Source organism: Dasypus novemcinctus, chromosome 1, assembly GCF_030445035.2.
Source record: "Dasypus novemcinctus isolate mDasNov1 chromosome 1, mDasNov1.1.hap2, whole genome shotgun sequence".
NCBI classification, from domain to species: Eukaryota; Metazoa; Chordata; class Mammalia; order Cingulata; family Dasypodidae; genus Dasypus; species Dasypus novemcinctus.
Window position 1 is genome coordinate 21,101,771 of NC_080673.1, and position 22,034 is coordinate 21,123,804.

Sequence of the window (22,034 nt, forward strand, 5' to 3'; positions counted from 1 at the left end):
CCCTGGGCCTCCTTGACCCGTGTGGAGCTGGCCCATGCGCAGTGCTGATGCGCGCAAGGAGTGCTGTGCCACGCAGGGGTGTCCCCCACGTAGGGGAGCCCCACGCGCAAGGAGTGCACCCGTAAGGAGTGCGCCTGTAAGGAGAGCTGCCCAGCGCGAAAGAGAGTGCAGCCTGCCCAGGAATGGCGCTGCCCACACTTCCTGTGCTGCTGACAACAGAAGCGGACAAAGAAACAAGACTCAGCAAACAGACACAGAGAACAGACAACTGGGGGAGGGGGGATTATATAAATAAATAAATCTTAAAAAAAAAAAAAAAAAGAAAACTGAAAGTTGAAATTTGCTAATAGTCAAGGAAACATTTTGAAAATGACTTAGAAAAAAAAGCAAGTTCAACTTTTGTTATCCCAAATACACCAAACATGAATAGGAATAAACCTTAAAATGTAAAATATAACTTTTAGATGAAAGTTATAACTGTGCTGATTTTTCAGGGTAGTGGTCATGTATCATTGATTAAAAATTAAAAGCTTAAGAAGGTGCAATAGGGAAAGCATTCACTGACAGTAAAGAATTTGTGCTCTATACAACTGGATTAGCTGGAAATTTTGAGTTCATTCTAATCTTAATATTATTGCAGAAGAATAGCTTTATATGACATTGAAATATTAGAGTAGAATAAACATTGTACAAACTTTTAAAAATTTGTTAGCTTTGTTAAATTTGTATCATTTTCTAACACTCGATCTTTCCTTCAAAAGAAATAATGAAATATGGAATGATATAAATAGATCAGAGACTTTAAAAAGATGATTTTTGGATAATCTTCTTTAGCTATACAAATAGTTATTTTGACCTTCCTTTTTTAAAAAAGTGTATTATGTGCACGACTTCCGCAGATTTAATAAAATTACCTGTCTCACACTGAGTTCTTAATGAAGGAAATCACTTCTTACTCATTTGTGTATTCCCTGTACCCAACATCTTGTATATTTAATAGAATATATTCTTGTATAGAATTTGCATGCTAGAATTGGAATCATGATGCTCAGCAGCTTACTATTTACACTTCAAGTGTCAATTGATTGCTTTGACCCTCAATATAAGGGCAAATACAACAGGAAACAATTTGATGGAAACAAAAAGATCCTGAATGCTGAAAGTAAGCACAATCAAAATCATAATTTGTCTACACATATTACTTAAACTCTATTGGTATGTGCATATTTCTTGTTAAGTATTTTACTCTTTTGAGTTTTTCTACTAGATTCTATTTATGCCATTTGCTCTCTCTGTCCTCTTTTCCTTATTTTCTTCCTAGAATTTAACCCCTTCATAGAATTTAAATTTATGTGTTTACTGGTTTATTTTCTACCTCAATAATTGTCTTGTCCACCACTGCAAACCCATCACCTACAGAGGAGGTGTGCATAGTAGGCCCTCAATAGTACTTATCGGAAGAATGTACATCTACACTGGAATCATTCTTATACCTGAAACAATAAATAAATAAGAAACAAAGAATTTCTCCATCCTCTGAAACTAAGATGGATAAAGAATTTGGAAAAAAAGTTTCATAAGCCAAAGAAGTATGACCACACCTTTTAGTTAAACAGTTCCACCGCCCAATTTAATGCCAGTAAGCACTGTACACAGAATTGAGCCCAGACCTGTACCCTTCTTCACCTGAGAGTTTGCAGCCATGATTGTATAGTTGCCATCATCATCTAGGGTGGATGCTGTAGTATGGAGAGAGCAGGTCCCATCGAGATCTCTTTGAATGGTATAGTGGTCATTTTTTGGAGAGATCTGTTTCCCATCTTTAAACCAATAGATCTGTGAAAGGAAATAAGGATTCAAGAGTAAGGATGGGTATAGATTTACTCTATTTGGGGGAATGATCAATCATAACAGTATAGTCTACAGAGCTGATCTGAGTTTTCAAGTTAAAATGTTAAACCAAATGCCAAATAGGATATTGCTGACTGAGAAAAGCAGGTAACAAGTGAGTTCAATTTTATTTTATTTTCAAAATATTATATTCTTTCTTGTTTTTAAAACTATGTGTATGAGTATTTACACTGATATCTTGTTTATATAGAGGGATATATATCAAAATGTTGGCAGTGATTCTTCCCTTGTGGTGGCATAACAGTCATTTTTGTTTTTGCTTCTATTTGCAGATATACTGGCAGTTAATATTTACTTGCAATGTGAAGGTAAAAGTCTTGTTTTAAAGAACAAAAACTAATCGTTGCACAGAACTGTTAGACAATAAAATGGGGGAGCAGGGTAGGAGGCAACAACAGTAAAGGGTATATGGAACTCTGTGACTTTAATTCTGGGATAAGGAATATATGTCAAAGGTTGAAGACTTACGTCAGCTCTCCCCCTTATGTTACAGTATTTAAACCAGCCATGATTTTTAAGCAATATTGTCACAATAAATCTTGACTAAATAAAAAAAGATTAAACATGGTCATACTTCCTCTTCTATAGCTGTTCCTTCCTTCCCTTCTCTTTAAACAAATCCAGTGCTTCATGGATCTCTAATGATTTGATTAATATTTTGGACTTAAATAAAAGTACACAGATGCATCATAATGAAAGAGGATACTGAAGTGGAAGAGTTTCTCTTGGAAGTTTTAATACTCCATATTTTAAAATTACTGATATTCCTGTTCATAGGACATAATTATCAGTTAGTTACTCAGGCACACAAGTAGATTAAGAACCTCTTTACTGTCGGAGTTATCTATAAATTGAACTATTCAAACTAACCGCAGATGACCTGCTGCCTAGGCCTGAGCTCTTTTTCGTAAACTCTTGGGTTAGCTTCTCTCATGAAAGAATGTTAATAGCATCTATTAAAGCTTCAAATCTACCCTTTTCTTTCCATTTCTTCCCCTTTACCTTTCTGTCTCTCTGAATTACATCCTCTCCTACCCACCCTCCCACCCCTAACTTTTTTCTTGAAATCTCCTCCCACTCTCCTGAAAATCAGTACTGAAAGCTTTGATCTTTGACCCAAGGTCGTCTTAAATTTCTGTCAGCATGTTTCTGAAGTTCAAACTGCCAAGGCCTTTGTGCTGATCCATGTTCTTTATGTTCAAAAAGCAATTTCTGCCCTTACCTCAATGGTATGTTTCTTATTCCATCATCCAATTGCACAGATTTACACTTACATAGAATATTTTATATAAGAATATTAACACCACTTTTTCTCTTACAACATCCCTATATGCTGGATAAAAAGCTTAATGACTGGTCCAAAGAAATCTGCAAAATCACCAGTGGTATGTGGCAAAGAATATCAGATTTTGGCCTAAACCTCACATTTTAATCATGAGAATTACATTGCACCTATGAAAAACAAAAGCAGTTCATGTGTATCTTTCATAAATATGTCTTCAGTATAGGATACTGCTTGTGAATTCCTCAAAGTTAATAAAGCTCAGAAATATAGCTACACAACAAGGGAGAAACTGGCCATATACAAATAAGAACATACAAAAAATTATGAAGCATTCCCATTCCTGAATATGATGTGGAAAGAGGCTCTCTCTGTATTTGTCTAGGTTTTCTGCAGGCAAGGCTACAAAGTACAGAGATCCTCAAGTACATCTCTGGGGATACCTTCAAAGAATGGCTTTGGTGATATGACCCAAGCCCTTTTCCAACAGCAAATTGGAGGGAGGGGGTTCAAGGACATAGAAACAACCCCAAGGACATAAAACTCACTGATATTCCAGAAAGCTTTCAGCCCTGTGTGGCAGGCCGTGTTGGTGTTTAACCTGTGTCTGATAATGAGCTGGCCGTGCATGCTGTTTATGCCCATAATCTACAAATCACATCCCCTGTGCAGGGGGACCCAGCTTCATCTGAAACAGAGTGCAGCAACATAGGTATAATCCTTATTTCTCAGTACCCATACAGTACTTGTACTGAGAAATAGTATTTTCTCATTCTGTCCTTAATGTGATAGCTTTCCAAAAAACTTCATTTATTACAGTGTATCTCAGTAACATGTACAAACTGAGAACTTGTGAAAACTAAAGCTGTTAAGAATTTAAATTTGAACCGGAGAAAGTGCAATTATGATGTTAAAAACAAAAGCCCATCTTTCAAAAGAATATGGAGTATTATAACTTCCAAGAGAAATTCTTTCTACTTCAGTGTCCTCTTTCATTATGACACCCCCATCATTTAACTGTGTAGTTCTATAAGAATAGGAAACAATGATCAATGATCTCAGAACTTAATTAATGATCTTAAATCTCAAGTTAGGTTTAAAAATAATGTGGAAGGGGGAACAGATGTAGTTCAGTGACTGAGGGCCTGCTTCTCATGTACAAGGTCCTGGGTTCAATCCCCGGTACCTTCTAATAACAAAAACAAACAACAAAAAAGTGGGAAATTTTTGTGAATATTTTGCAAGTTTGAGATATAATTGTTTGTATTTCATTTATAAGTTGCAAGTTTATTTTTTTAATATTTCTATCCCTCCAATCTTCACCAGCACTTGTAGTTCTCCGTCATTGTTTTAAAAGATTTTATTTATTTATTTTATTTCTCTCCCATTCCCCCACCCCCTCAGTTGTCCCTTCTCTGTGTCTATTTGCTGCGTGTTCTTCTTTGTCCGCTTCTGTTGTCAGCGGCATGGGAATCTGTGTCTCTTTTTGTTGCATCATCTTGCTGCGTCAGCTTTCCGTGCGTGCGGCGCCATTCCTGGGCAGGCTGCACTTTCTTTCCCGCTGGGCGGCTCTCCTTATGAGGCACACTCCTTGCGCGTGGGGCTCCCCTACAGGGACACCCCTGCGTGGCAGGCACTCATTGCACGCTTAGCACTGCGCATGCACCAGCTCCACACGGGTCAAGGAGGCCCGGGGTTTGAACCGCAGACCTCCCATGTGGGAGGCGGACGCCCTAACCACTGGGCCAAGTCCACTTCCCAGCAAATTTATTTTTAATACATTTGATATGTTTGTAAATACATGAATGATACACTGAATATAGTTATTAAAATTATGCCAAGAATATGGCGAACCAGTTCTAACAAGAGAGTTTACTTTAACAAATGCCCATTTTATTAGGAGATGGATATGGCTTTGGAAATTTAAGCCTATTTTCACTGATTTAGCTTTCTCTGACTATGGGGTTGAACGAATTAGGTTTTAGGAAAAGATTATAATGATAAAATCTACTGTGAAAACAAAACAATGCATGGAGCTATAGGGAACTAGTACCTTAAAGTGTCAGGTATTACAACCTTCCCTTCTTATTCTTATTTCAGCTCTTTTATACCACTGTTTAGCTTTTAATTTCTATGACTGTATTTTTCATTTCTATGTTTTATTTTTATTTTTTTACAAATTTGCCTTTTTTTGTTATTATCCCTTTTTTCATTATAGTTTCTATTCCTTTAAAAATTGTTTCAGGGGAGCAGATGTGGTTAAGTGATTGAGTGCCTGCTTCGCACTTACAAAGTCCCAGGTTCAATCCCTGGTACCGCCTAAAAAACAAACAAATGAAAAAACCAACTCTCATTGGGGAGTGGCTGTAGCTCAGTAAATGAGTGCCTACTTCCCAGGTATAAGGTCCTGGGTTCAATAGCCGGTACCTCCTAAAAAAAAAGTTTCAATCATTTAAAATATACTTATTTTATAGTCTTCTTCAGATTGTTCAATACTGTACAATACTTGGAGTTCTAGTCTCCTGTTTCTTGTGCTATTGACTCTTCTCATGGTGGTTCATTTCTTCATATGGTTTGTAATTTTTTAAAATTGTGACCTAAAGTTCATTAGCATTTCCTCTCTCCTACCCTGTGGAGCACTGATGTGTCCTGAGCTGTGTAAGTGTCCTGTGGGGCAATTTTTTTTATTGCTTCTACCAGAAACCTAAGAATTTTAATCATCCAGGACTAAATTTCATGTTAATTTCTTAGTTTTCAGTTCCATATCATGTGATAAGTGTCCTTTTTATTTTTTTCACTCAAGTTCTAGGGAAAAATGTCATCTTGTTTATTGCTTTGCTTTGCAGTTGTTCTAGTCACCCCTTTAAAGACAGGGAGGCACTTTATGCAGCACTTCTGTCTGTCTATAGGGAGAGGGCACAGGTCAGCCTAGTCCTCCACAGTATCGGAAGTTCCTTAGATCACCCATGTTAAACAGCATTCCCCACCCCACTCCCCTTTGTCAAAATATGTAAGAAACCCTGGTTTTGCAGATTAAAGATTTGACATTTTTATAGTCAGTGGGTGAGCATTACTACTCTGTAAGGTGTCAAACACTGGGTTTATGCCCAAGCATGGCCACTCCCCAGCTCCCTGATCTTGGGAAAATTCATTAACCTCACTGAGCAGGTGTAGGCACTTGCAACTTGGGAGAAACAATAACCTCATTATGATGTGGTAATGATGTCAGTGTGTGAAAATCCTATCAGTTACTCAAGTACTGTTTTCTGTCATCTCCTAGTCTATCACTCAAATCCAAACTCTACCAACCCTCTCTTTTGGTTGAAGATGGTCCTGAACTTAGGGTACTTAAAACATGTTACATCATGGTACTGAGAAAGGCAGTCTGTATCTCCTCCTCGTAGTGTGCATGCTGCATTTTGGGAGGAAAACTTCCTCAGAAAATACGATGCCTAAAGAAGCCATCTTTTCAGCTCACCTTTGGCTTTGGATTCCCAGCCACTCTGCAACTGAAAGTTACAGGCATTCCCTCAAAGATCTTATAATGTTTCAGCTTCATCTCAAAGAACGGTGCCACTCCATTTTCCACAGGCACGTCCCCATAATGAACTTCGTCACCTGATTCATCCACAGGAGACCTTTCTAGCCTGTACTCTATTTCACTGATGAGTCTCTGTTCACAGCTGGAGACTTTGTATTCCTGTATCAAATAAAGAAAGGTCACGTTAGCGGTCTCAACACCTTGTGGTATAATGTGTGTCTCATAAGTCTTATTCCCCTCTCCAATAGGGCTTTCAAATGACAATGATACTTCTACCATAGAGCTTAGAAACAATCTGGGCCCAATTCAATCCTACATAAAGCAGAAAAACATCTGGATTTAAGTATATACATTTCATTTTCTTCAAGCCCTATTGGCAAAACAAAACAAAAACAAAAAAGTTATGAAGATGAGTTTCTTTCTCTTTTCTCTCTTAGGGGTAAAAAAGAAAGAAGGAAAGGAAAAGACAAACACTATATTCCTGAATTATTCATAAAAGTAAAACACAATGGAACACTGATTTCTTTCCATAGAGTAATAGCTGATTCAGGGTGGTACATCTCTCCACAAGGCCGACAGTTGTACATGTGGCAAGCAGCTGCTATATCATAGCATTTGTCAAAGGAATAAGAGAAAAATGGTACCACATTTTTTTTGTTTTTAATCATGTAAATCCCCTGCCACACAGCCTCTGGACCCCTCTTTAGATCAGCAGCTACTAGAGAATTTTCTCCACCCCCTCCTTAAAAGAAAACCAAGAATAAGAGTTCAGTCAAAGTTTTGGTTAAAAAACTAAAAGAAGGGAAGTCATTAACAGACTATGGTGATCCGACAGTTCTCTTGCTTACAAGGAAGAGAACACAGCCCATTAAAATCTTTTTCCATTTAATAATGAACTAAAGATTGTTTTAACTAGGTTTTCTCTTATACAAGTTATCCAATCTTTAGAAGAGCAGTTTGTTGATTTGAGGGAAGAAATAAAAATAGTATGAATAAAATTGCAAAAAATACAAATTGTTTGTCTAATTCCTATATCATATTCATCAGTTTAAGAATACTTTTTCCCCTACAGAGGTATAACAAAATTAAAAAGTTTTTACAATTTAAAGTCATAGTATCTACTGATGACAGAAATATATCCAATTTTGTAATTAAATGACAGGAAAAAGCATATTGTATAATTTTGTTCATCTGATCTTAGTATATACAATCAACATATGGCAGTAAGGATAGATAGGTAAAAAAGGAAGAACGGAAGAAAACAGACACAGTGAAAGACTGGAAGAAGAAAGGTGAAAAGCTTAACCTTTTGACCATCCAGAGGACTCCCTACAGAAGCATGAGGAGACCCAATTTCCTGTAATGGTAGAAAAAAAGAAGTGAAGACTAATAGAAGTAATAAGAATATAGTAAGATTTCTAAATTTCTTGAAGTGAAACTTTTGTGGTAGCAACATTTAACACAAAGAAAACTTCCAAATTTTGGAGGCTGACCCATATCTCAATAGACATGAGAAAAAGTTAACTTAGTCCTTTAGGTTAAGCCTACATCTGGAAACTCCATATAGAAGCAGCAGAGATTATAAAACAATTCACAGTAAATAAATTACTTCATTGATGGATAGCAGGGGGACAAAAACAGCATTTTAGATCTTCCATGATTAGTAATTTATAACTATATATGAGAATGAAGGTAAGAGTTTTTCTCTACGTAAATATTTTACTTTGGATATTAAAAATATAATGGGAAATATCTACTACTACTTCAAAATATTTCAGTGAAAATGTGTTTTTTCACACAAAACTATTTTGCATTAAACCCCAGGACAGGAAAACACAGAATGATACCTGAAAGGAGAATAAATTAATCAATAAGAAAATTTTTAAAAAGAACAGGTACAGCTGAGATAGTGCCATGAATCATTCAATACAGTGCCTGACACACAGCGTGTACTCAATATATGTTAGCTATGAGGTTGACTGATGAGATTAATACTGCTTTTCTGTGACCTGCCCTCCACTTTCCACAGAAATAATCTCAAGAATAGCATCCAAAAAGAATATGGGGACAGATTAATAGCTATTTTTCTAAGTCCAGAGCAACACAATACCTGATTAGCTGTTTCCTCCTCTGGCTCCTGAATATTAAAAACAGTTGCACTGTCAGCACCTAGTAGTCGACGAGCCATTCTTTCTTCATATGTTAACCTCTAAACAAAGTATGTCACACATACACAAAAACAAAATTAGAAAAATTGCAATTACATAGTGCTTCATGAAAAGGAATGAACAGATAAGTGATGCTTTCTGAAATGATTCTTTCTCCAACTTCAGATACCTGCATTAAGAGGAGTCTTTCTTTCCCTTACTTCACTATCCTGCCTTTCACCTCCTAGGTCCTACTGACCTAATCCAGTTTTGGGTGATAGGATAATTAATCTTGAGAGTCAACAACTGATATACTATAAAGTTGTGTAAAAAGCAACGAGGTAGAAACAAAGTGGAAAATATGTCTCAAAACTGTTAAAAATGGAAAAAAAAAAAGGTATTTAAAAAGCAAAATATAATTTAAAGCAGGGGTGCTTAACCTTTTTTGTTCCACAGACCCCTCTGCCAGTAAGGTGAAAACCACGGACCCCTTCTCAGAATGTAGCAGTTGATAGTTTTATGACACTCAGCTAGCATCTGATATAACAAATACTGTAATTTCAAAGTATGGATAAGCGTAAGCAATTTCTCGAGATATGCAACAGCTGTAATGTGCTATGAAATGAATACTACTGCAATTTATTACATATATTCCTAAGTGAAGGAAATGCTAGATTTCAGTTAGAGGTCAGAGAAAATAAAGATGATAATAAGTTGATTTTTTGCAATTCAAGCTCACGGACTCCCTGAAATCTTTCCATGGATCCCTTGGGAGTCCACTGACCCCTGGTTAAGAACCCCTGATTTAAAGGAAATGCACACACAGCCATTCTTAGCCTTCGGAACAGCTAAGTAGGTTGACCTAACAAGGGAAGTTTAGACACCCTGGCAGGATGATCCTCTCTGCTCTGGGGTCTCACCTCTCAGATAATTTCCTGGGCTGCCCAGAATGTAGGCGAACATAGATAAATATAAGAGTTCACAAAGAATGACCACACATGGCTAAACTAACAGGACTCTGAAAGACAGTTACCCAAGGTAATATCTACAATTCATAATTCTACTCAGAGACAGAGGGCCTGGTCATCAGGCAAAAAAAGTGGTAGTGTCTTGGCATCTAGCACCAGCACCCTGGTTCAGGTCAAAACCGTGTTTGCTAGGCCATTCTTATGTAAGGGAAATGCCAACATGCTTTGTTCTGTCTTTTGGCGTGATTCCTGCTCCTCTTCTCGTAAAAGTAGGTTCTATGAAGAACTTTACAAAAAAAGTGTTTGATCCAAAATAGTAAGAAATCCAAGAATAGAGAATAATAATAATGAGGCAGATAACTTCCAAACTTCTGAATACAGATGCAAAATCTATGGAAAACTTTCTAATCAGGAAAATATGCTGGGTAAACCTACAATTTCCAGTAATTGCTGGTTCCAGTCCCAGCTGAAACCAGGAAGTGAAACAAGTTAATTGCCAAAGTTCCAAATTATTTCATTTAATTCAGAAGGGGTAAGGGATAATGAGGGGTAAGTGTTTTAGTGGTACATGACATGCTTCAGTCCAGTATTCATGTTATAAATTCATTTTCTCATGTCTATTACAAAACAAAACAAAAACACACACAATAAATTCAATTTAAAAAGAAAGCTTTAAATTCCTACTCTCTTAAAGAGCCTTCTTAACGTTTTTATGGGTAACTGTTTAAACATTAAAGAGAAGCCTGGAGTAATTTCACATCATTCCTTATAAGCAGATGTATCAATTTGACATCTATTCCTTCACCAGAATACACCTACTATGTAGAAGCCGAAATAACTTCACAGTTTTGTTTCTGAATCAGTATTCCATGTAAGTCTTTTTCTATAGAAGCCAAAAATAAGTGACAGGATATTATGTAATATTAGGAAAAAGTTCTTTGAGAACTCTGTTTTCTAATAAGGGAAACCTTACTTTTCTTGTACTTTTAATGCTTTCACAAATGTGGAAATCTATGCAACTTACTGTGAACGTCATTCACTGCTAAGCAGATAAATAGAAGTATTTACATAAGTAACAGATAAATATAAATAATATATGAATGACACCTTACAGAAATCTTACCTTAATAGAAAACCTTAGTCCATAAAAAATATTTAAATAACAACAACAACAACAAAAAGCTGGAGAGATGCCTTCACCTGGCTTGAAAAGTTCACATAGTATCTTTCAAAGGCTTTAGTTGACAAAGCCAGGGAAAACTTCCAGGTTACATACATGTACACATGCAATCACTTATTTCAGAGAGAAAGTATTTTCCCTTTGTGAAAATTTTCTATATTCACTGGAATGAGTAGCTAACACAAGTTCTCCTTAAAATTGTAATTCCTGAACGCAGATAAGGATGCCCTAATAATTAAAATCAACATTCAACACCCCTCCTCTATTACCAACTTCCCAACCAAGGTGATCTCACATTTTTTTCATTAATGTTTGATAATTAAAATTCCCAGAAAATATCATTAACATACAGAGCTTTCTACTCTGAAAAAGTTGTGTGAATGGGAGGTTTAATACAAAGCCCCTTTTCCTCTTCCATTTAAGAGCGAAGCAACTTTTCCTGATGTTGAACCCATATTAAAGCTACAAAATGCTCCTTCCCTTTCCCTAAGAAATCTTGTTTGTTACATTGTTCTAATTCCCTTAAAATACCCTGATGTGGTAAGAAAAGAGCCAACAAGTAAATAATTAATTAATTAATAATGAGGAAACATTTAAATCCAATGAAGAGAACATCTCTTATTTTTTTTTACCAGATCCATTTAAACTACTCTACCAATCAGCAGCCTTAAAACATACTTGTTTTATTCTTGAGTTTAGTTGTCTTGTCCTGACAAACCAAATAAAAACTGTGGACCTGGATCAAGCAGCCGTTTGCACACTGGTGTTCATAGTGCCATTATTCAGTTGCCAAAAGGTGGAGGCAACCCCAGTGTCCATCGAGAGAAATGGATAAACAAAATGTGGTATATACATACAATGGAATATCATTCAGTTGTGAGAAGGAAGTTCTGATACATGCTATAACATGGAAAAACCTTGAGACATCATGCCGAGTGAAATATGCCAGACACAAAGACATATACTTATCTGTATGATCTCACTTATATGAAGTAAGCATAACCTGCAAATTCATTAAGCCAGAGACTAGAATACAGGTTACCAGGGGCTGAGGGCAGGGATGGAGAATGAGGGTTCATGTTTAATTTGCATTGAGTTTCAATTTGGGATGATGAAAAAGCTTTGGCAATGGGTAATGGTGATGAAGGTACAATTTTGTGAATACCACTGAATTGTATATTTAGAAGTGGATAAAATGGAAATTTTAGATTGTTGTAGGTTACTAGAAATAAACAAACCAGATAACTGTACAACACAAAGTATGAACCCTATTGCAAACTATGGACTATGGTTAATGGCATAATTATAATAATGTTTCATCAATTGTAACAAAGATACCACACTAATGCAAAATGTTAATAGTAGGGAAAACTGGGGGTGTGAAAGGGGGGTATATGGGAACTCTACTTTCTGCGTAATTTTTTTGTAAACCTACAACTAATTTCTTTTTCTAATGGAGAACAGGCATGACTCTTATTTAGGAGTACTGAGTCACTGTCTTGTAACAGTCTGATAGAATTCGACTAGACTTAAGCAATGGTTTCCCTAGTGAAGATATTTTCAGAATATGGCAGAATATGCCACAGAAGAAGAAAACCCCAATTCTCCCTTTGGTACTTCTCATTTCCTGCTTCTGGGTAGGTGCAAACTGTTTCAGAGTTTACCTTTTCCCTCTCTCCCAACTCACATGCAGCAGGAATGGAACCCCCATATTCCTTTTTCTTTTTACCATCACCATTTGTTTATTCCATTCCCACGCTAATTCATTCTAGTTTAAGCCAGCCCTTCCTCTTGCTTTCTTTCCCATTTACTGTATTCACTCCAAGAATGGCTCATGAATATAAGTGAGCAGTGAAGGCTGAGCAGAAGGAAGCCATTTCACTTTTGCCCTTTTCTGAGATTCATGCCATAATACTAAGAGGAATGTTGAGGCTCAGTGGTAATAAAATTAATTTTATGGACAAATCTTTAAAACATAAGTCTTAGTGAAGCACAAAGTGAGCTCTTTGATGTGGGTAGCTAATACGCCAAATCCAGGCCCCAAACCTCTCTCTCAGTACCGGCTGGCCATTGTTCAGGAGGTCCTCCTTGAAGCGAAGTTTCCTTTCCAAGTCTTGAATGACAGCATCCTTTGTGCCTTGGATCTCTTCATCCGAGGCTATTCTAGCAGTTCTACTGACCTTCTTTGGAAACCCCCTGCAGAATAAAAATATAAGGTGGTATAGTCAGTTGTCAGATATATAAATCAAAGCCAAATGTTCAAGTCCAACAAAGAGTATGTAAGTGTGAATGTGTTACTACTCCCCTCCCCTGCTTTTTACGTGCTGTCCACTGCAACTAATTATGGAAAGCACCATGAAAGCTAGTTTCAGCGGCTCAGGTAACACTGATTGGAACCAGTTTTTAGAGAAAGTTCAAATACCTTGTAAGGGGCAGCATGCTTCAGCGGTCAGGTAAAGACCAAGGATGAGGGAGGCATATATTTTAATCTTTGGGAGGCAGCAATGGAAAGTGGAAAAAACGAAGTGATTTGTAATCAGCCCTAGGTTTAAAATCTGGCTCTGCCTTGTATTACAATTGTGACTTTGGGCAGTTTCTTACCCTCTTCTATAAAAACAGATTTAAAAATATATACCATATATGACTGTGAAAGGATTTGAAAGGGAATGCATTTATTCATTTCTTCTGACCCTTTGCATTTCATTTATTCAACATCAGTGCCTAGTTCAGTGTAAATGCTTATTACGTTTGTTACTTCCTCTTCTATCTTAATTTGATTAGGGTAGTCAATTTTCCATAATGTAAGGTCTATTTAACACTAAAGGCCCTGGGAGGTGTACAGGTGCTGCTGTGCCTGCTACACCCCAAACCTCCTAAACCTCCAGAGAACCTAGGGCTTTTAGCATAGATGACATCTCAGAACCTTCCTTCCGAAGGGCAGTAACAGTGTCCTACTCTGAATGAGCCAGAGGTCATTTGTTCAGGATGCTAGATGGGTGTGGGATCGCTTTTATTGCTTTCATAAGCAAATTGCTTCCTCTTTTTCTCCCTTTTCTCTCACAGGGATGTGGGTAAAGACGAATGAGAAATAGAATTGTATACAGCAGTCAGAATGAATAAAACATAGCTACCCATATCAACAACGATATATTTAAAAAAAACCATTATCAAGTAAAAAAAAAGCAAGTTGCAAAATACAGTAGGATGTCATTTATAAACAGGCAAAAGCTAAACATTCCACTACTAGGACAGTGATTCTCAAAGAATGTTTGTTGGACCACCAGCAGCTGTTGGAAATGCAGATTCTTGGCCTCATCCCAGAACTACTGAATCAGAAACTGTAGCCTGGGACCCAGCAATCTGTTTTTACAGACCCTCAAGGTAATTCTGACGCATGCAAAAGTTTGGGAAACACAGCTCAGCAGAACATATATACATGGAAAACTCATTACAAAAAGAGATTGATTAACTCAGAAATTCAGGGCAGTGGTTACCTCTGGATGACAGGATGCAACAGGGAGGGCTGCACAGGGTGCTTCAAAGGTACTAGAAATGGGTAAGGTTTTCATCTTATTCTTTAAATTGTACATGCATATTGTATGTTCTTGCTTATTACATATTTTATGAGAAGAAATACCTAATTTAAAAATTCTGTCAAAGTATACTGTGTCTGACATCCCTGACAAGGCTACCCCATTTGTTATTGTGCCATGCTTTCTTTCCTCAAACTGCACTTTCTCTTCTATTCACACTTATTATGTTATTTTTAAATTGTATATCCTTCACCATGACTCTTTTGTTCATCACAATGTTTGTCAAATAGTAGACACTTAAATAATATTTGTGGAATGACTGAAAGCTCGTACTGTCTATCTCCACTTCTGGCCTTGCTCTACCTCCCCTCCTCAGTCAAGAAAATTTGTGCCAGCCATCTGAGTGTGAAGAAACACCACTAAAATGTCAGGCTCAGGACGAATAAAAATTATGAAATTTTAAAAATAAAGTTCTGTGTTGCATTTCATTACAGCCTTACATCTGAGAACAAAAAGAGCTAGGTTTTTAATTCACCAGAAAGGTAAAACTGAAGGCTAGAAAATATCTAGCTCTCTGCTTCACAGATATTATTTGGAACACATGGGTTCCCATTATTACCCTAAGTTCATACAACCTAGCCAATTGTACAACTATGCGATGAAGAACAGCCTTTGATGACAGAAGACTTCAGTGTTTCTGCAGGCAGACTACACTGAGAGCTGTGTTCTCTGCACAAATATGAAAGGGGCAAAAGGGCTAATATCAAAGTAGAATGGATCACCTAAGCACGAGAAGCAGAGAACTGGTTTCTTAAAAGATAGAAACGAAACCCCTGAACAAGTAAACACCTGTCCGTTCACTATAGAATAAGTCCTGTTGACTGGGAAGTATTTCTCAGTACACTTGACAATTTTAGGGAGACTTAGAACAACTGCTCTGGGGCATTTCACAGGGAAGCAATTCACCTTAAAATGGGTTCCTGCCACCCAGGTATTTCATCATTTCAAAGACTATAATTAAATTACTCTGACCCACATAAAAACCCTAACCATTATATCTTTCTTTTAACAAGCTAATTCACTAAACATATCAAGATACCAGCATTAGACAGGTATTTTCTTAATCCTTATTCCCTATGTCCCCCTAATTCTAAGGCTTTATTTTTTTTTCGCTTACATAGTTTGAGCACGTATTTTTGTGGTTCTAAATCCAGTTATCAATCAGTTGAAAGATTTTTAAAAGTCCAATACTTACTCTGCAAATATTTATTAAGTATCTACGAAGGCACAGTGCTAGGCCAATACATCAATACAAATTCCATTATGCCTAGAACAAAATGGTTCGACAGTAAGTGACTGTACTGCCTGATAACATCATGGGCTTTGACTATGTGTTGTAAATTTTTATGCATAAAGATGAAATAAAACAAAATGCCTCATCACTACAGTCTCACCATTATTCTATGTGATATGGAAGATGGCCAAATTTGAAAGAATGTTCCTTGATCACAAGAGGACAAAAATCTAGGGGGAATACGTTAAGGAACAAACTATGTGGTCCTCTAAGTGCAATGAAATTAAAAAAGGGACAGAAAGCAATATTGGCTAGAACGACTTGGAGAAGAGCCCACAGAAGATGCAGTATCAAAGACCGACTCTGAAAGAGGATGGAGGGAAGCGGACTTGGCCCAGTGGTTAGGGTGTCCGTCTACCACATGGGAGGTCCAGGGTTCAAACCCCAGGCCTCCTTGACCCGTGTGGAGCTGGCCTATGCGCAGTGCTGATGCATGCAAGGAGTGCCCTGCCACGCAGGGGTGTCCCCATGTAGGGGAGCCCCACGCGCAAGGAGTGCGCCCCGTAAGGAGAGCCGCCCAGCGCGAAAGGAAGTGAAGCCTGCCCAGGAATGGCACCACACACATGGAGAGCTGACACAGCAAGATGACAGCCACAAAAAGAAACACAGATTCCCGGTGCCACTGATAAGGATAGAAGCGGTCACAGAAGAACACACAGCGAATGGACAAAGAGAGCAGACAACTGGGGGGGAGGGGGGAGAAGGGGAGAGAAATAAAAAATCTTTAAAAAAAAAAAAAGAGAGGATGATGTAGACAAGTGGAGAGGGGAGAGGGAAGAATTTAGAGGCAGTATGAATCAAAGCACAGAAGTGAGAATCTCTTTTTCCACAAAAGCTGTGTGACTTTGAGCTAATTACTTATTGGTCATGTGCCACAGTTTCCCCCTCTGTAGAATGAGGATATTAAAAGCATGTATCTATGGGGCTGTTGGGAAAACTACATGCGTTAATGCAAATTAAGCGTAGAACAGTACCTGACAGCAGTTAAGAGTGTATTTGGAGAGGTAAACAGAAAATATCATCACAGAGAAAGAAGGGCCAGAGGGGAAAAGAATGAGTAGGAGATTAAAAGATGCCAAGAATTCTTGACCAGATTTCCAAGAATGCACACGTAAGCCCTTCCTGATTGCCTTTTTTCTGCTCATGTTTATTCTAGGTGCTGGGAATACAATGTGGAACAACAGCAAGTCACTGCACTTAGACAGATTACATTCTATGGTGGGGGTAGCAGAGAGGATAAGAGGGGGAAAAAAAGAACGGGAGAAAGGACATATCAAGAGGCGGTAAGTGCTATGACAGGACAGGAGTACGAATCGATGGGTATGATCATTGTGGTCAATCACAGCTCTGAGGAACTGATGGTACAGCTGAAATTGAAATGACAGGTGGGTGCCAACTGTGTGCAGAACACAGGGAGCGGTGGGTGTGCAAAGGCCCTGCAGCCAGGAGGAGCCTGGCAGGATCAAGAGAGAGACAGCGAGAACTGCAAAGAAAGACGGAGATGATATAGTATTTCTCACACTTATTTTAATATGGAACCTCTTCTTTTTTTCAGAATCACATTGAGTAATATAACTCAGAAAACACTTTAGAAAATTGTGTGAACAAGTGAGGATAGTGTTTACTGTGAGTAAGGTTAGGAATCAAAATGGAGTTCTGGAAAGAAGAGGCAGCAGGTAAGAAAAGTAAACGTTTTTGAGGCAGTTTTGGCACCTGAGTTAAGTTTTTCCTACAAAGCTACTTCTGTGTTCAAGTTTAATGTAAGATGGCTGTGAGTGTGCTCCAGCAAATGTCAACTACTTTTGATAAATGAAGAGCGGCAACTTGTTAGGAAAATAAAAGAGTATCTGGTGACAAAGAGGTAATCTCCTTCATGATGGTTTATACAATTTGAACAAAAGCTTATTCAAAGTAAACAGTTACCAAAACCAGAACTCTTCATAAAAATCCATACTCAGAGGCAAATGTTAACTGGTAAACAATTCTTAACAGGCTTCCCACAGTAAATACTTCAGTGTATACACACTCAGCCCCACTCTGTAAAAGACATGACTGATCTGCTTACTCTAGCTGCAATAGTAAGTCATCTGCCATTTTTAAATAATATTCATGTGGTTAGGAGTAAAACCTCTCAAACATATACACAAGCATCTGGAAGGTAAAATCTTCCAGATTTAACCACCTCCCAGGGTTTTTTTTTTTTTTTGCTACTGAATAATAGAGAGCATCTATCTTTTGATAAACTATTCCAGGTCAATTCTGTCAGTATATTTCAGAAACTGAAATCTCTACAGTATAATACTGATGTAAGAAGTCACATGCCTGTCTAGAAACCAGAGAAAACGTTCAATTATGAAAAGCCCTCTTTTTCTCCTATCAGTGAAATCTGATGGTAACTAAATTCAAAAAACCTTAAGAGGGAAAAAACTCATTAAGATGTTGCCTTTTAGGTATCCCTCATATTCACGAATGGGATATATGAATTAATATATTAAAGAGCTCAATATATACAAACTCAGTTTTTAAACTGTATTATAATGCTAATCCTAAGGCATTCAAGTACAAAAAGTGGGTGCCTTAAGCTCATATTTAAAGGAAAATAGATAACTTGATTCTAATATTAACCTCCCCTCACATTACCTTTTGGATTCTCTAAAGAACAAACTCGTTGCATGTGCAGAGGCTACACCTATTGTTCACTCTGTAGAACTAGGTAAGCAGCACCCAGGTCTGAGCAAGTCTGATTCCCAGGTACCTCTGGGGCAAAGAGGTTTCAACAGAAGCATGATCCAATCACTACGAACTCGTAGTAACTTGCTGGGAAATACTCGCCCAGGATGGGATACAGCTTTTTGTGGAATCTTCAGAGAGACTAGACCCTACTGAGACCCATTCCAAGACCCTGGAAAATCTCCCAACTCCTGGAGGCCTCTGTTCTTGCATGGAGAATTACAAGGCCCCCACCTACCTGTTGTCTGCAAGACAGAAACAATGAGATAATGTCTGTGAGATCCAATGCAGCCTTTGTCTTCTTCCTTTTTCTTCCTTTTTGTAATGATTTCTATCTAGCTATTATCTTAACTTGAAAACTATATAAAATGTCCAATATTATGAATTTACAAGTACAACTAAATCTATTACCAACATTTCCTTAAGACTCAGGGGGTTTTGTTTTGCTTTGTTGCTTCTGCAGAAGTTTTCTTTGATCAAAAAGAAATAACAGATTTATTAGGGATTAGCTGAGGCTAAATCATACTATTCCTTCGTTGCTCAAGTTTATTCCAGACTGCTGGGAAATCCTTTCACCTCTTTGGTGCCTCTCACTTTGGGTAAAGAATTATGACAGTGCACCCACCAACCTTTTTCCTATACATCAGGGAGAAAAGAGGGACGAGATAATGTCTGCGGAGAGCTAAGTGCCTACAGAATAAAAACTCTCACTAATCCATCTGCATAAATGCTCTTATTGACACAAGTGCTTACTTGTGACAAACAAGGAATAATGTTTCAAGCCAAAGACCTATTTATATAAAAGAGGCAATTAAGAATATAAAGCAGCCTAGCAGTGTGGCTACCTGGTACTCCCTTAGAAAAGACTGCAAGAATGTGAAGGTGGGCAGCCAGGTTCCCGGGGCTGGGTCTGATCAGGTTCACCCTTCAGACTTAGCACAGACGCTCAGAGACCCGCAGAGACAGAAACACTGCACTATCCCATGCGGCACTCCTGAACCCTCTGCATTCCCACCATCTCTGAGGGCTTGATTTACGGTATAGAGGAAAAGGGTTACAGTGATGCAAACTGCAAAAGTAACTGTCAGCAAGTGAGGGGAGTAGAATACATTAATTCTGTAGAAGTGCAAACAGATTTCGTTCTAAGGCATGCTCTCCTCATGGCCTCCATCTGAAAGATTTAGTCAACCTATCTGTGTCTGTCAACAGCTTAAAGCAGGGGGATATTTTCTCTGCCAGTGACCTCAGCAACCTTGCGGAAGAATGTAGCTGCCTGAAAAAAGAAAGACCCAGGAGGAACTGCACATGCAGAGGTTCCCTGAACCTCAGTCAGCCAGTGGCCGCGCACGGTGGCTGCTCCTCTGAGGGAGGCCTACTGTCTCTGCCGCCTTCATTCTGTGGTTTATCACTGCCATCCCTGGCCTGTGTTCCCTGCCTTGGTCTCTGCAACCCAGACATACGAGAAACAGAACTTTACTTCCAGAGACTGTTTAGAAACCTACTCTTTTCCGGATTAAAATAAGAACAATGCTAGACACACAATCAAAAATACCAAGTATATAACTGATTATTAAGAAAACTGAGATATCTGAAATTTGTCTTTTAAGATTTTTGTAAAACAAACCAGGTAAAAAAAAATTAATGAATTTCTACTTCACAGAGTCATGTGTAAAATCCATTTACTGGCACCCATATATGGTAACCATCCAGCCAAAGAAATAACGCATATAAAAAATAACACATCATAAACCCATAAACACAAGTTCCCAAAGAAATATAAATGAAAGGAGTTCATATATAAAACAACTCTTTGGACAATAGTTTGGCAGTTTTTACAAGTTCAAGGATGTCAATTCACCATGACACCCCTGAAAGGGACACCCAATCTTTGGCAAACTGAGTTATAATGATGGATAATTGTTTTTAATTTAGAATGCAAATGAATCCCACAAAATGTCAGAGCAAAAATATTTCAAAAGGCATTTGTATCAAACCAAATTGAATTCTTCAACTTTGTGTGACTTAGCAACAGGAAAATTCATTGAAGACAAAAAGGTAACCATGTAATTATGGTTCACTGGGCTGGCATAGAGCTAAACACCTGAAGCCTGGTATTGCCACTTATCTTTGGTGTCACAGCGCATAACTGTCTTTGGGTACAGTTTTCCATAGCCACAAAATCAGAATGACTTCTCCAAAAATTTTTAAGAAATGGCAGGAGCTACTGTACTCTGTGATAACAATTATAAAATATTTTGACTCCATAAAATAAGTAATTGTGATAGATGCTAATAAGGAACAAGTGCTTCTGTTACTTTAGGTAAGCCCTTAAAACTGCATATTTTCTTAAGAGAGTTTCAAGATCAAAGATCAGAATAAACTACCGTTTGTTTCTTCTTAAGATGATAAAAGGCATGGCCACCCAATACCTTTTTTTTGGAGGTACAGGGGCCAGGGATTGAATCCGGGACCTTGTATGTGGGAAGCCATCACTCAAACACTGAGCCACATCAGCTCCTGAGCTGGTTTTTTGTTTGTTTCCTTGTTTGTTTTTGTTTTTAGGAGGCACCAGGGGCCACACCTGGGACTTCCCATGTGGGAAGGAGGCACTCAACTGCTTGAGCCACATTCGCTCCCCACCCAGTGCCTTTTGAAAGACTCATCTATTATCAATTCTATATGAGAAATTGTCTATATAATATTTATCTTCCAGAGAAGGAAGGCTTGGTAAGCAATTTATGATGGGAAAAGGACAAAAGTGTCATGAAATCAACTCCTACTTTTTGAATCCCTAAGAGCTTCTTTAGCAAGAAAATACTTCATTACCTAGCAGCCAAATGAAAGCTCACACAGAAAAGTAGGGGAGAAAGACAAAAGTTTTCCTCAGACAAGCTGACTGACTCAACTTTCGATAGAAGCCCAGCATATTCATTTGACTCTGCTTCTTCTAATAAAGATTTAAGACGTCAGATTTCAAATATAGAATGCAAGTAATGGAAATTTAGAAAGTTCCTACCAAACCAAGGCACTAATTGAAGTTCTGTTGATGCACCCATCAGTCAGACACAGCAACGCGTGTCTTTAAGGTGGCACTAAACACATCCCAGCAATAGAAAATAACCTGAATTCTAAGGTCCTCTGATTTTCACCCTTTAATACAGTTCCCTTGTCTCTCTGCAGTGCGGGGCTTCTGGTAAACTCTAAAGCAGGACTTCAGCAGGAAGAGTTGAGATATAGTCACTAGCTTGATCTTTGTTAGAACTTACTCATTTTTTAACTCATCAGTAAAATAAGAGCTAGCTTTTACTCATTTTACTCTCGAATATGACAAACACCTTATGATATGTTTCTTTTGAAGGCTGTACTGTACTTTAGTAGATGTCATCTT

The 22,034-nt window shown here is 37.9% G+C and overlaps 1 protein-coding gene across 6 annotated transcripts in view; it reads right to left on the minus strand.

Annotated features, from left to right (window-relative positions):
• PALLD (palladin, cytoskeletal associated protein) overlaps nucleotides 1–22,034 on the minus strand; it is a 467,101-nt gene that overhangs the window by 20,329 nt on the left and 424,738 nt on the right. For 4 of the 6 annotated variants that reach the window (XM_058309553.2, XM_058309467.2, XM_058309606.2 and 1 more), the window contains 5 exons: nucleotides 13,090–13,225; nucleotides 8,845–8,943; nucleotides 8,041–8,091; nucleotides 6,672–6,893; nucleotides 1,687–1,836 (listed from right to left, as the gene is read on the minus strand). In XM_058309553.2, coding sequence (XP_058165536.1) covers nucleotides 1,687–1,836; nucleotides 6,672–6,893; nucleotides 8,041–8,091; nucleotides 8,845–8,943; nucleotides 13,090–13,225 — 658 coding nt within the window. The remainder of the gene's footprint in view (nucleotides 1–1,686; nucleotides 1,837–6,671; nucleotides 6,894–8,040; nucleotides 8,092–8,844; nucleotides 8,944–13,089; nucleotides 13,226–22,034) is intronic. The other 2 variants (XM_023583763.3, XM_058309636.2) reach the window with 1 other exon arrangement.